The sequence below is a fragment of the Equus caballus genome, chromosome 4 (assembly GCF_041296265.1).
Source record: "Equus caballus isolate H_3958 breed thoroughbred chromosome 4, TB-T2T, whole genome shotgun sequence".
Lineage (NCBI taxonomy): Eukaryota > Metazoa > Chordata > Mammalia > Perissodactyla > Equidae > Equus > Equus caballus.
In genome coordinates this window covers 35,825,122-35,839,606 of record NC_091687.1, presented here as the reverse complement: position 1 = coordinate 35,839,606, position 14,485 = coordinate 35,825,122, and the positions used below count along the sequence as shown (strand labels likewise).

The 14,485-nt window shown below is 36.9% G+C and overlaps 2 protein-coding genes across 16 annotated transcripts in view; one reads left to right on the top strand and one right to left on the bottom strand.

Moving 5' to 3' along the window:
• The window catches only part of ABCB4 (ATP binding cassette subfamily B member 4), a 79,187-nt gene extending 71,336 nt beyond the window's left edge, over window positions 1-7,851 (top strand). The window contains 5 exon segments of the mRNA XM_070264298.1: window positions 932-1,088; window positions 2,044-2,241; window positions 3,739-3,966; window positions 6,926-7,072; window positions 7,644-7,851. Coding sequence (XP_070120399.1) covers window positions 932-1,088; window positions 2,044-2,241; window positions 3,739-3,966; window positions 6,926-7,072; window positions 7,644-7,847 — 934 coding nt within the window. The 3' untranslated portion in view covers window positions 7,848-7,851.
• A 2,118-nt stretch (window positions 7,852-9,969) lies between these two features.
• Window positions 9,970-14,485, bottom strand: part of CROT (carnitine O-octanoyltransferase) — an 85,896-nt gene continuing 81,380 nt past the window's right edge. For all 15 annotated transcript variants that reach the window (XM_070265588.1, XM_070265585.1, XM_070265587.1 and 12 more), the window contains one exon: window positions 9,970-10,888. In XM_070265588.1, coding sequence (XP_070121689.1) covers window positions 10,768-10,888 — 121 coding nt within the window. In that variant the 3' untranslated portion in view covers window positions 9,970-10,767. The remainder of the gene's footprint in view (window positions 10,889-14,485) is intronic.

Genomic DNA, 14,485 nt, shown 5'->3' with positions numbered 1-14,485 from the left:
GGAAAGCTAGGCAGCTACATGTGGGTTATTCGTCACTATTTTAAAATTTAAATTTTGGTAACTAACCTTATCAAGTATTTAAGGCAGAACTCTACTATACCCACCATTCCCGCCCCCATGTACTTAAAGCACATTTTAATATCTTAGATCTAGAAGTTTGGGAGATGAAAATTTTAAGTTCTCCATTATTATTAGGGATTTTCCTACCTTCCCCTTTCTCTGGGGCGCTCTGGTACTAGAAGTAAATAGCTTTGTGGAGATGTTGATCTCAGAATCTTTAACCCTTCCTAAAACTTGTAATCCATATCCATTCTTTAAAGAACATATAATTGGAAAATAGACCTTTAGCTTAGGACAATTGTTTTTTTAGGGTAGCGTCAATAGTTATTTTAATTGTAAGAGAAAAGCTATTTGTGGTAAAGGCTTATTTTCCCTAATAAAAATTCTTTAAGTATGGTGATTATTATTATGTTGGTGCAGGAGTGTAGAAGAAACCACAAACCAGAAGTCAGAGCCATGGATTCAGTAGGAAACCTCATTCCTTGTCTGGTACTGATCACACCCCTTAAGCGCTCGGTGCTTCAGTTCCCTCAACTCTGAAAAGGGCATAACTAGTTTCTAAAATTATTCAGATTCAGTTATAAGTCATTTCCTGAAAGAGAAGAACTTTAGAAAGTTACATTAACTCTAGGAAATTAGGGGCTCCTAAGGGAAGCCGGAAACAGGAGAGAAAAAGTCATCCCTCAGGTGGTGGATCCTGCCTCTCCTCTATATCTCCTTAGTTCCTAGAATTTCATGGAAATATGGGTGGGTGGTGGGAGGAGGATGACTAAGGGGGTAAAAAGGTCGATATTGGTAAGCAGTATGCCTTTACACTTTCAAACATCCTGGAGCTACTTATATAAGCTAATTTTTTTATTCCTCCGTGCAGGGTGTTTTCAGCAGTTGTGTTGGGCACAGTGGCTCTAGGACATACTAGTTCCTTTGCTCCAGACTATGCTAAAGCCAAGCTGTCTTCAGCTTACTTATTCATGCTGTTTGAAAGACAACCTTTGATTGACAGCTATAGTGAAGAAGGCCTGAGCCCTGTGAGTTCTCTGCTGCTTGATGAGTGCTTGGTTAATTTGTTCCTAAAGGTTTGCTGTCTGCCAGACTGTAACTACAGGCTAAATTTATAGTGATTACACCAACATTTATTTAGCTTATTTTGTGATATTTACAGGGCTAATATTTGGCCAACTTTCCCGGTATTTTAAAATTTCATAGGGGCTTTTAAGGATTCTGAAGTTTAGCACATAAAAAGTAAAGAAAAAAAAATAGTCCAGATGTACTGGATCAGAATAATTTCTATGAAAATTGTTAGTTATTTCTCTATAAAGGTATATGCATATAGCTCTGTATGTAAATGCAATTAGTAATTTGACTCTAATCACATTTTGTAAAGACTGAGTTACAATTGGTAAGAAGCCCGCCTTAATCGCAGTAGGAGTGATAATCCTCCATGACCTCCATAGTTAACTCAGACTTAGATCTGAGTGTTCTTTGCATGACACAAGCTGCTGCACATTTTAATACACGAGAGGCAGTGTGGGTAGAGAGATGGAGACCTGCGCAATCTTTCTTGGATTTTACTAGGTATTTTGTGTTCTGAGAAAATTGCTGTGCACAGTGAGTGAGATAAAGAGGTTACTGTGCATTGAGATCATAGATAGAAACTGCTGTTAAATTCCCAGCCTTGGAGACTTTGGCCACTGGCTTGGCTCCAGCCTCAGAATCATCATTGGGAAAGCTAAATAGTTGTCTTAAATGAACTAGAAATCAAGTTTAGATAATTCTCTGTAATATGACTTTATCTATCTCCCATCTTCATGTTATATAAACAAGAATTTGCTATCAATATTAACTGGTGCCAGTACTGTACTGAATATGAATTTTATGGTTCTCCACTAGAGTCTTTGGTAAACTCTCCTTGAAATAACACTTTTCATTCCAATAATTATCAGACCAATCCTAATAGCAACATTAAAAGAAGTTTTTCTTTAGGATAAATTTGAAGGAAAGGTGACCTTTAATGAAGTCATGTTCAACTATCCCGCCTGGTCCAATGCGCCAGCGCTTCAGGGGCTGAGCATTGAGGTGAAGAAGGGCCAGACGCTCGCCCTCATGGGCAGCAGCGGCTGTGGGAAGAGCACAGTGGTCCAGCTCCTTGAGTGGTTCTACGACCCCATGGCTGGAACAGTGGTGAGCACACTTTCTTAAATTAGTAATCTGATTTGAGGCTGTATTTTAAGTGGCTAAACTAATATTTCCGTAATGGAAAAAATTGGACAAGTAAAGACCTATAATCCTGTTTGATACAATGACCACATGCTATAAACCCCAAACGGGCAGCCATAGTCAGACAAATATATGAGGACAATAGGGTAGAAGATCTGGAATTTAGTGTAATTCAGAAAATACTGAATATGAAGTTGACCTCTACCCAGCCATGAGCCTTTTGAGCCAGACTAATCCTCTTAAGTAAACACTCACTTCCTGATTTGTAAAGGTAAGCTGCAAACTTCTGCCAGAACTCTGAGTAGACTCCCAGGAGAGGCTAGTGCCTGCTTATTCCTGCCCCACCTCTGCTTTGCCTTATCTCTCTAATCCTGGACTCTAGACTGTCTGACTTTGACTTTGACCTTGCCTACAGCCCTTTTCATATTTGACTTTTGTCATTGACTTTCTGATATCTAGCCCCTTGCTCTCCTCCATGAGGGGAGCCTTAGCTCTTACTGATAATGCCAGCATCTCCCATTAGCTTGGGATGGCACCCGCTGACCTAGCCCTTGGGAGCCCACTCCCATATGGACAGTCAGCACAGCATTACACCTTGTTTATTTGTTTCTTTTTGGGAAATCTTATGCTTCCACTATTACAATTACTCTGCAGGTATGAATACAGGCAAACCAGCTTAACAACCATCTGTAGGTATGCTGTGCTAACACCATGGTGGGAATTTATTTATTTATTGAGACGTCAAGACTACTTGGACTTGTCTCTGTTCCTTCGCCTGTGACCTTTACCTTGCAGGAAGCTGCATTCTTAGTTACTTAATCCTCTAGAAGCATCATGCCTCCTGCTTATAGCAAATAAAAAATAATCAAAACCGCCAACAACAAAACCATTCTCCCAAACACACTGCCCTTTGAGCTTGTTCATTTTCCATTGAACTCGTGTCCTTAGTGCTGTGAAAAAGAGAAATGGGAGAAGTGGAAGGCTGGTCATTCTCAGGGGAAAGAGAGGTAGAGGTAGGACAGGAGGTAACCAACTTGCAGATCTGGGGCATGCTACTGCTCTGCTGTTTTTTCTGGTATTCCTGGAGGAGGGGGGAATAAAGTCAAGTCGAATGATTGGAATCGTTCAGGGGACAGCAGATATGAGTAGGACACCTAATGGCAGACCTCTTTACAGCAGAGGATGATGGTACACTTGCCTGGTGGGGAGCAGATAAGAACAAAGAGAGGATTGTGGAAAGACAGGGCCAAACATGCTACCATTTTGCCAGTTAGACCAAAATAGGGATGGCCTAATCACCTCTGAAATCATTTTGTTGGCTCTCTTGGCTTCCAACTCTCTAAGTTCTGTGAGGCTCAGTATTTCACAAACTGCTGATGCCTACATGCAACAATCCTCCGAGTGGTTAATCTGGTAACTTACTGTTTAGTTATTTTTTTTCTTTTTAAGCCCTTCTTATAGTTTGTGGACTTTGATTTTCAGCTCCTAGATGGTCAAGAAGCAAAGAAATTCAATGTCCAGTGGCTCAGAGCCCGGCTTGGAATTGTGTCCCAGGAGCCCATCCTGTTTGACTACAGCATTGCTGAGAATATTGCTTAGGGAGGCAACAGCTGGGTTGTATCACAGGACGAAATTGTGAGTGCAGCCAAAGCAGCCAACGTATGTCCTTTCATTGAGACCTTACCCCACGTAAGTTAAGTGGTAACTTCCTAAGATGAAATCAGAATCAACTACAGTTTTCCTTCTCAGAGCAGTTCCCAAAGTTATACTCCAACAAAGTCTTGTAGCAGAATTTGTCTATTTACTATCACTGTGACCTTGGGCAAGACACTGAACTTCATTACCGAGTTTCCTTATTGGTAAATGGGAATATTAGTTGTCATGTCTACCTCATACAAATGTAGTAAGAAGCAAATGAGGTGATATTAAGTCAAAGCACTGTATCTCAGGTGGCAAACTGGTGACTGTGGGCTGCATTCAGACTGCAGTCATATTTGGTTTATCCCTTATGGTACTTTCTTTAAGTATTTTGAGACACTTATAGGTTCAAATGCAGTTGTAAGGAATGCAGAGATCTTATATACCCGTTTACCTAGGTTCCTTCAATGACATCTTGCAAAACCATAATATAATATCACAACCATGATATTGACCTTGATACAGTGCACTGATCTTATTCAGACTTCCCCACTCTTGTATGCATTTATATGTGTGTATTTAGTTCTACGCAATTTTATTGCATGTGTAGACTCACGTAGCCACTACCAAAGATACAGATCATTTCCGTCACCACAAAAATCCCTTATGTTGCTCCTTTATAACCACACACCCCTCCTTCCCGCCCCCATGCCCCCCAACCTCTGACAACCACAGACTGTTCTCCATTTCTGTAATTTTCTACTTTAAGAATGTTATATAAACATACATACACTATACAACCTTTTGAGATTAGCTTTTTCACTCAGCATAATTCCCTGAAGTTGCGTGTATCTAGAGTTCATTCCTTTTTATTGCTGAGTAGTATTCCACGGTATGGCTGTACCGCAGTTTAACCATTCATTGGATGAAGCCTATCTAGGTTGTTTCTAGTTTTTGGCTATTAAGAATAAAGCTGGTATAAATATTTTTCAGTACAGGTTTTAGTGTGAATCTAATTTTGTTTCTCTGGCATAAACACCCAGGAGTGCAATTGCTGAGCCATATGGTAACTGCATGTCTAATTTTACAAGAAACTGCAAAACTGTTTTCCAGAGTGGTTGTGCCATTTTACATTCCCACTAGCAAGCATGAGAGATAGTTTTTCTGAATCTTTGTCAGAATTTGCTGTTGTCACTATTTTTTCCATTCTGATAGGTGTGTAGTGGTATCTCATTGTGGTTTAATTTGCATTTCCTAATGGCAAATGAGGTTGAATATCTTTTTATTTATTTATTTGCCATCTATAGCTCCTCTTTGATGAAATGTCTCTTCATTTTGCCCCTTTTCTAATTGGATTTTATTTTTTTAACTGTTGAGTATTGACAGACTTTTATATATTCTAGCTATTAGTCCTTTGTCAAATATGTAGTTTGCAAATATTTCCTCCCAGTCAGCAGTATTGACAGACTTTTACATATTCTAGTTATTAGTCCTTTGTCAGATATGTAGCTTGCAAACATTTCCTTTTCCATTCTTTTAACAAGGTCTTTCACAGAGCTAAAGAATTTTGATGAGGTCCAATTCATCAATTTTCCTTCTACAGATTGTGCTTTTGGTGTCAAGTCTAAGAACTCTTTATCTAGCCCTAGATCCTGAAGATTTTTTACATTTTACTTTTAAGTCCATGCTCCATTTTTAGATAATTTTGGCATAAGGTTTTCTTTAATGTTTCATTTTATTCCTTTGGAGAGAACATGTACTCTCCAGTTTCCATGGTCCCCAACACTCCCTATTACCTCATTATAGCTGCTCTGACTGTAGCCAAGTGCAGCGAAGTCAATATGGATTTGAAAAATATCCAAGGTAGAGTTCAATGAAAACAGTTTTCTCCAGTGACTGGTAAACATGAGTAGTCCCGAAAAGATGACTTGAGATCCCTAAAACTGACGGCAGGGATCATTCATCTTGTGGCACTCATCTAACTTCTGAGGTGCTACTGGATTAAAGTGAGTAGAGCCTCATTATCTTTACGGTTATATTCTGCTATAATTAGAAATCACACTCACTCACAAATAAAACTTAAAACCCTCATGTTAGCCTTACCACCCCTTAACACATAAGTCATTGACTGCAAACAAATATTGGATTTGACTGTGAGTAAAAAAAACTGTAAAGCTTCAGCTTTTAACTTACATTGGACTTGAGGATATTAATTCACATGATGTACGTTGAATTCAGTTCACTGCAAACTGAACCAAATTAATTTATACCTTTATTCATTCTATCCTTTTCCGGCTTAGAGTGTTCTCTCAATGTCCAGTTTCCCAACTTCTCTACAAAGGTATCCTTCCTTCATTTATTTCCCCTACTTCTCCTCTCCCCTCTTATCACCACAATTTCTATTTCCCTCTTCTGATCTTTCACAGCATGTTATGTTTACTACTCATTTGGTACTTACTTGACCTTTATTGAGTGCTGTATATTTTTCTCTTTAGATTATAAATTCCTTCAGGGTAGGAACGAAGCTGAATTTATTTTTATACTTCTCACACTTCTTGGCATAACAGGTACTCAGTAAATATTTAAGTGAATGAATGAGTTTAAAAGAGAATAAACTAGGCTCCATGTAGGTCATATGAATATTTCAAATTAAAAATTTTTTAAAACCTTGAAAACATTAACATTTAACCTTTTTAGGACTCCAATGACAGCAGATCAACTGATAGTATGATAATGGTAGGAATTTGAGAATTTGTTGTAAAATACCATTCAGAAGTAAAGGCACTAGTTTTCCAGTTGGATTTTGAAAATGAACATTCTGTTAAATGCAAATAACATTATAACATTAAATGGACAACTACCTAGTTGTTATGGAAGCTTTGTTGATTCTAAATGTTTTTTTCCTTATAAGCAGAACTGTCAAATGTTTAGAAATAAAAGTTTATCAACATACCATCAATAATCTTTCTGGGTTAGAATTTTATTAACTTTATTAGTGGCTACCTCGCAGAAATATGAAACAAGAGTGGGAGATAAAGGGACTCAGCTCTGAGGAGGTCAAAAACAGAGGATTGCTATTGCCCGAGCCCTCATCAGACAACCTCAGATCCTCCTGTTGAATGAAGCTACATCAGCTCTGGATACTGAAAGTGAAAAGGTGTGGCCTCCGAACTCATGTCCCATTTAATCTGTAAAACAGCAGTCTTTTGTGCTGGCAACCATGAAAAAAATGATGTCAACACAGGAAAAAAAGGTAAACAGAAATTTAGACAGTGGTTATTTTGAGGTAGAATATTTTATTTTGTTCCTTTCACTATTTTCTGAATTTTCTAAAATGACCACATATTACCTTTATAAACACAAAAAAAGTAAAGCATTCAAAAGAAAAAAAGCTGTATAAGTCACATTTTCAGCACAATAATGGAAAAGCTGGAAAATGATAACAGGGAAGTAGTTAAGTAAAATATCATATTGTGACTAGTTAGAAAACAAATAATTGTAAGGATTATTTATAGTGTGAGAATCCATTTTTATTACGATTAAAAAAGATAACTATAGGTAATAGCGATTATGTAAATACATGCATAAAGCCAAAGCTTCAAAGAGATGAGAAAAGAAATAAAAGGTAAATTTTTTTGCTTAGATAGTAAAATTTTTAAATTTCCTTTAATGTTAAAACTCATTTATACAATTTTTAAGATAAGGCTTCTGTTCTGATTTATCATTAGATAGTCCAAGAAGCCCTAAACAAAGCCAGAGAGGACCGCACCTGCATCGTGGTCACTCACCGTCTGTCCACCATCCAGAACGCACACTTAGTAGTGTTTCAGAATGGCAGAGTCAAGGAGCATGGCACACACCAACAGCTGCTAGCACAAAAAGGCATCTATTTTTCTATGGTCAGTGTCCAGCTGGGGTCACAGAACTTTTGAACTCTTGTTGTAGTATATTCCAAAAATAAATTCAAATCATTCTACAGCTTTTTCTGCCTTATAAAAGAAGTTTATAAGTCATCATAAATATAGGTATATATTATTCCAGATCAATTTAGAACATCCAATATGTTCTAAATCCAATATGTTTCATATGACAGCATTTGAAATTTAGGAGTTACAAGTGACACCTGTCTTGATGAAGAATGAAAATAACCTAGCTCTTCCTGAGTTATCAGAAACATACAGAAGAGAAGAAGAAAGTTCAGGTATTTAAGCAGTAGAATTAATAGAAGTCACAGACATAAGGAAAGTTCTTATGGTCCTGAATAGTTGTGTAGATAACAGGATGGTTTGGGAACAATTTTCCCAAGAACAAAGGAAAAATAAATTGTTCAAAAGTCTGCTCTTTCCCTTAGTAAGTTTCCAAATTTATTCTATTGGAGAAGTGAAGTATTTTAAAATGAATATATTCCCAGCTTTAACATCAAAGTCCAAGAGTAAATGCAATTGTCCTTAGATAAGCTATGAAGGCACACATCTGTTCCATAAGGCAAGAAAGCAGCACACCATCAAGTATTACTTTTAAAAAATGTTTAAAATTTCTTAGTAAAAGTTGCACATATTATCTTAGTGCAACTTGAAATACTGGAAATATCAATAATAAAATGCTGAGTTTCTATTACAACTGTATTTTTACTGGTAATTCTAATTTTCCCAGGTATTAATCCACTTCTCCTACAAGAGGGAAGTATGTTTAGACAGAGAACAAAAAAGTATTCCAGGCAACCTTTGGAAGTTAACCACACTGAAATGTTTTTTCTATAATTTTCCATTTGTTTTCTCCATAATCTACTGCAGCAATATAAATTGTCATTGCTGTGACAGGTTGTTTAGGTAGTAAACTATCCATAACAACTTCTTCTATCTGTAATAAACCAGACATTACTAGAGAATTTTTCAAATGTGACCGTGTGTATCAGTGGACTGAATTCCAGATTAACCAAAAGAAGAGTAGGGCAAGGGGTACATTACCACGGTGACTCAAAGTGAACAGAATTCAACCTACTCTTGTTTAATTATTCCAAAAGCTGCCTGATAAGGACCATGGGACTTCTGCCTCTGGAAATTCTGACTCAGTTCCTCTGGGTTGAGGGCCAGGAATATCTTTGTAAAAAGCATTCCGGGTGATTTTTAACTTCAGGTAGGTTAGGGAAACGTGTTGAAGCATGAATGAGAAGAGATTTCTCTGCAGAAGGTGATCAGCTTTTAAAATATCCAAGTCTTTAGACATTATTTAAGAACAACCAACCAAATAATTCTAAAGGCCCTGCTTATCTAGTCTACAAAATAGTACAAGTGAGGAAAAAGGTCCATAGTTCAGATTTCATCTTCCTATTAGGATATATCAAATGCCATACTCCGAATGTTTTCACAAAGAAATAATGATAAATAAATCAGTCTTATCAAATTCAGAACATGATCATGTAAAGAAAAAAGGGACGTATACAACCAGTACACTAAATGTACTATAATCTTTATGTGGTAGATTGCTACAAAAATGGCCCCAATAAGTCATGCCCTCTTGTACCCACTCATTTACATTTACAAAATGACTCTACTGTTCCTCTTATCAAAAGATGAGACTTTCCCCCTTCTCCTTGAATCTGGACTGTTCTCATAACTTGTTTTAACCAATAAAAGGCAAAAGAAGTGACATCATGTGACTTCAGAGGCTAGGCCTCAAGAGACCTTGCAACTGCCACCTTTCCCTCTTGGAACATTCCTACTGCCAAGTATGAAAGTCCAAGCTAGAAAACTGAATGATCAAAGACCACATGGAGAGAGAGTCCCAGCCACCAAGTCCTCAGACAGTGGGTGAGGCCATCTTAGACTTTCCAGCCTCAGTCTGGTGACTGCAGCTGCATAAAATAACTCAGGCAAGACCAGCAGAAGAACCATCCGGCTGGGCACAATCAACTGACACAATCACAGGAAGTTATAAATTGTCGTAAGATGGTAAGTTTTGGGCGGTTTACTACACAACAATACATAACTCAGATCAGCAAGTATAAGATCAAACTGGAAGGAATCACTTATTCAAACACAAAACAAGAAGCTATATGATTGAGAGTTTTATTTTCCAGAGAAAGAAACTACAAAATTGAACAAAAAGGAGAAAAAAACTGTAAAATCCTGAGAATCTGATTCAACATTTAATCCTTTTAAAGTCATAACTCAACTAATTTTAAATGTAAGTGCTCTAATTTTATATTCACAAAACTAATTATAACAACATACTGTAATGAATTTTATTAGGTTGTGTGTGTGTGTCAGAGGATGTAAACCTCCTTCCTACAATCTAATTCTTCTGTCTGGCCAACAGAAACCATTTTTTAAAGATCATCATTAAATTGTAGTGGTCTTTCCCATCAAACATAGTAGGCTTGTATCCCTGTGGTGAATGTGGAAGGCACTGATTTCAGGGAAATTAGTGTCCAGTCATGTATTTCATACCCTTTGGCAACTAGAAAATGTTAAAGTGCTTGGAAGATAAGACTCTACAATGATGTTCAGAGAGAGGATTTATAACCTGTTCAGATACCAACAAAAATATTTAAAAGTTAGAGCAAGACTTGCATTATTAAAATTTGTAGATTTGCATTGTTGAGGCTTATCTTAAATATTGCATAGTTCTATATTCACTATATCATAATTTGCATTGCTGCAGCATCAGAGGAAGCTTAAAAATATTTCTACTTTCTACGTCAGAATAAATTTAGAGAGCGTGACTCTACTAATTTCTTCATTTAACAAGTTTCCTTTAAGTCAACATTTCTTCGTATCTCACAGTACCAACCCACTCCCAGCACCCAGTTTAATAATATATTTTGGTAAGTGCTTAATAAATGATTAATCTCTAAAGATGAGCGGTGTTCATCAGCTGAATCATATCATGGAAAGCATGAAAAATCTGCTCAATTAGCTTTTCTGCATCAGTCTCTGGACATGATTTCCAAGCTGTGCAGGCCACAACAAACCTGTGAAGCACAAATAATAAATGATTAAATACTACGCAAAAATCCTAACACAAAAAAGCTCCAAACGATAATGGTGAATACAGCTATGACCTTTATTCCATCGGGTTATTCATATATGAAATATGAATTCTTGCTGACATTAGGTAAATGTAACCTGACACAACTGAAGATAAAGCCATATTTATACATAATACTAAGAACACCTCATTTACTATATGTCTAGTGACTAAGGATAAAAGGGAACAAAAAATTAGCCAGAGCTCAAGAGTGCTCTGGAGTAAGGTCTTTATTACGTTAAAAAAACAAACCCACCTCTTCCTAAAAATGATGTTCCTGATGTGCCCTAAGTGGAGTGAGTTGGAATATGGATTCATGCAACTGTGTGCAATGAAACTGGAACTATTTTTAAAGAAGAATATAACATTTGAAGAGAGTAATAAATAAATAAATAAATAAAAGGGAAAGAAGGATAAGAGAAAAGTTGTTTCTAGAAAAGCCAGAGAGAAATTCTGTTGGGACCAAGTCATGTCTCCATCATCTCCTTCTAGAATCTCTTGATGAAGAAATCCCCTATCTAACAAGCGATAAAAGTGGCCCCGGGAAGCAGAGCAAAATAGGAAAGAAGAGAGAAAAGGGGAGAAGCCTGGCTTCTGGTGGGCTCAGAGCAGAAAGTGGGACACTCTTGGAATCAGCCTTCCCCTCTCCAGACACTCACATTTTCTATGGCAAAACATGCATTAAACTCAAAATCAGAATGTTGTGCAATGTAAAGCTTGTGGACAACCATGCAATTTTCACATCACTAAAAAAGACAGTAAATTAAAACTTCAACGTGTACTTTAAGCAGAATGAAATGAAAACATGCTCTGGATCAGTATATAACGATGACACTAATGTTTGAGTGGATTATATTTACTAAAAGATATACAGGAACCTACAGGAAGTCTTGGCTTGTTTTCTCCTAGCGATTCATTATCACTAGTCATTTTCCACCTACACTGTTCATATAATTCTCAAATATTCAGTGAGATATATTTACTCTAAATGTATTTCTTTGCAAAAATGAACGATTCTTATTCAAGTATTAAAAATTTTTAAAATTCACTTACCTTTCTAAATTATAAAAAGAAATAACCTCTCCTACATGTACAATTCATAAAAGAATCTACACAGATGCCAATAAACAAAGAAAAAAATGTTTTCCTTTATAAGGAATTCAAATATGTTATTTTTGCCTATAAAATTAGTAAAGAATATTTTATAATGCCTAGAGTTGGAAATGATGTGATAAAATGAGGAAGGATATATTATAATATTGCACATTATTTGTAATGATGAAAAACTGGAAATAGTAGGAAAGTAGTTAGATAAGTTATGGAAACCTCTAAGACTAGACATTCTTCAACTATTAAAATATCTCAAAGCATATTTGATGGCATCGGGAATTACTTGAAATAATATTAAGTCAGACAGAAATTCACAAAAAGTCAGACAATTTTCTAGTTTAACAATGAATGAAAAAATCCCTTCCAGATAATTTCCATGTATTTTATTTGAAAACTGTTTTGGGTGTATTCACAGTAATGACGCATAAATGGACACCTCTAGCCCTGAGCTCTTTTCTGAGCTCAATACTCATATATTCAACTGCCTACTGACATATCCTCTTGTATATAAATATAAACATCATAAATTCTTGTATTAGCAGAAATCTCCAAGTCAATATGTACAAAACAAAATTCTTGATTCTACCCTTACATGCCCTCAAACCTACTTCTCCCCTAATTTTCACTGCCACCATCAAAATTAGCAATCCATCAATCAGTAAGTCCTAGTGGTTTCTACCTCCAAAATATATCTCAAATCCCTCCACTTTTCTTCACCTTAATTATCAACTGCTTTGTTAAACTTATCATCCTTGCTTCCTGACTGACTTCCCTCTCATTCTTACCCATATTACTGTCCACCTAATTTATATTCCATATAACAGCCAATAGCTCTCTTTACATGTTAATAAAACATGTAACTTTCATGCTTAAACCTAGTAAAATGCTTCCCATTATTCTTAGGAGAAAATCCAAATTCTTTACCATGTTACAAGGCCCTACATCAACTGAACACCCCAAACAACTCTGTGATTCCAAGGCGTATTATTTTTAAAGCTCTCCAGGTGATTATAATGTGCACTCGGGGTTGAGAACATCAAGATTTAGCTCCTGTCTACCCCTCTTCAACCCCTTCTTCTACCACCCTCCCACTCAATTGCTAATTTATAGCCATACTTCCTCTTTCCATTCTTTGTAAATGCCAGGCTCTTTCCTATACCATGACCTGTATACTAATATTCAACAACAAAGTTGTTGTAAAAACATTCACTGAGTGCAACATATTTACAAGGCATTGTTAACAGAGCTGGGGATACCAGAAACAAATCAAAGACCCTGTTCTTGTGGGCTTATATTCTAGGAAGGGAAGACAGATAACATACAAATAAACGTATATACATATTGGGTAGTTAGAAGTGTTATAAAGAAAGTGTAGCAGGTGTGTGCCGAAAAGGGGGAGAAGTGCTATTTTAGATGGTCAAAGAAGGCCTCTCAGATAAGAGCAGATTTTTAACAAATATCTGTATGAAGTTAAGGGAGTGATCCTTGCATATATTTCAAGGAAGAAGGTACTAGGCAGAGGAATCATAACTGTGAATGCCATGAGGAGGGAGCTTGCTTAGTATGTTCAAGGTACAAGAAGGCCAGTGTGACTGGACTAGAGTGAAACAGTAGGAGAGCTGTAGAAGACAAGGTCAGAGACGTAACTGAGAGCTAGGTCATGTAGGGTCTCACAGGAGGACCCTGGATTTTACTGTGAGGGAAATGAGAAGCCCTTGGAGGATTTTGAGTACAAGAATGATATGACTTGAGTTACATTTTTAAAAGTACTATCAGGGGCTGCCGTGTAGAGGATGGTCTGTAGGGGAGGAAAGGTGGAAGCAAGATGACTACATAGGAACCCGTTGCAATAACCTAAGTGGGAGAAGACGACAGCTTAGCTTGGGTGGTAGCATTGGGGATAGTAAGCAGTGATCAGATTCTGGAAAGCTGTTTTCTTGGCATTCATATGATTAATTCCTTCTCATCCTTAACATCTCAGCTTAGTTGTCACTCCTCGGAGACCTTCCCTGACCACACTATATAAAGCAGTGCTCCATCTTCCTGCCAACTGTCTCTATTACCACATCAACTTGCTTATTTCCTCCATAGCATTCATCACGATTTGACGTTATCTTGCTTATTTGTTGGCTTTTGTCTCTCTTTCCAAAGTAGAAAAGAAAATCTATAAGATGGGGGATCTTGTCTGTCTTGTGTCCTTAGCACCTATAACAATACCTGGCACACTACACGTTCTCACTAAATATTTTCTGAATGAATGAATGGAAGCTCTGTCCCAGGATCATTAAAGACATATTTTTCTAAAGTCAGAGAGCCGAGGTATATCTGGCTTGAACTCTTATCACTGCATGCAACAGAGGATCCACTACTTGTCAGGGAATATGTTAGAATGCTTACTTATTCTCTGTGTCTGGTGACCTCTGACATTTTA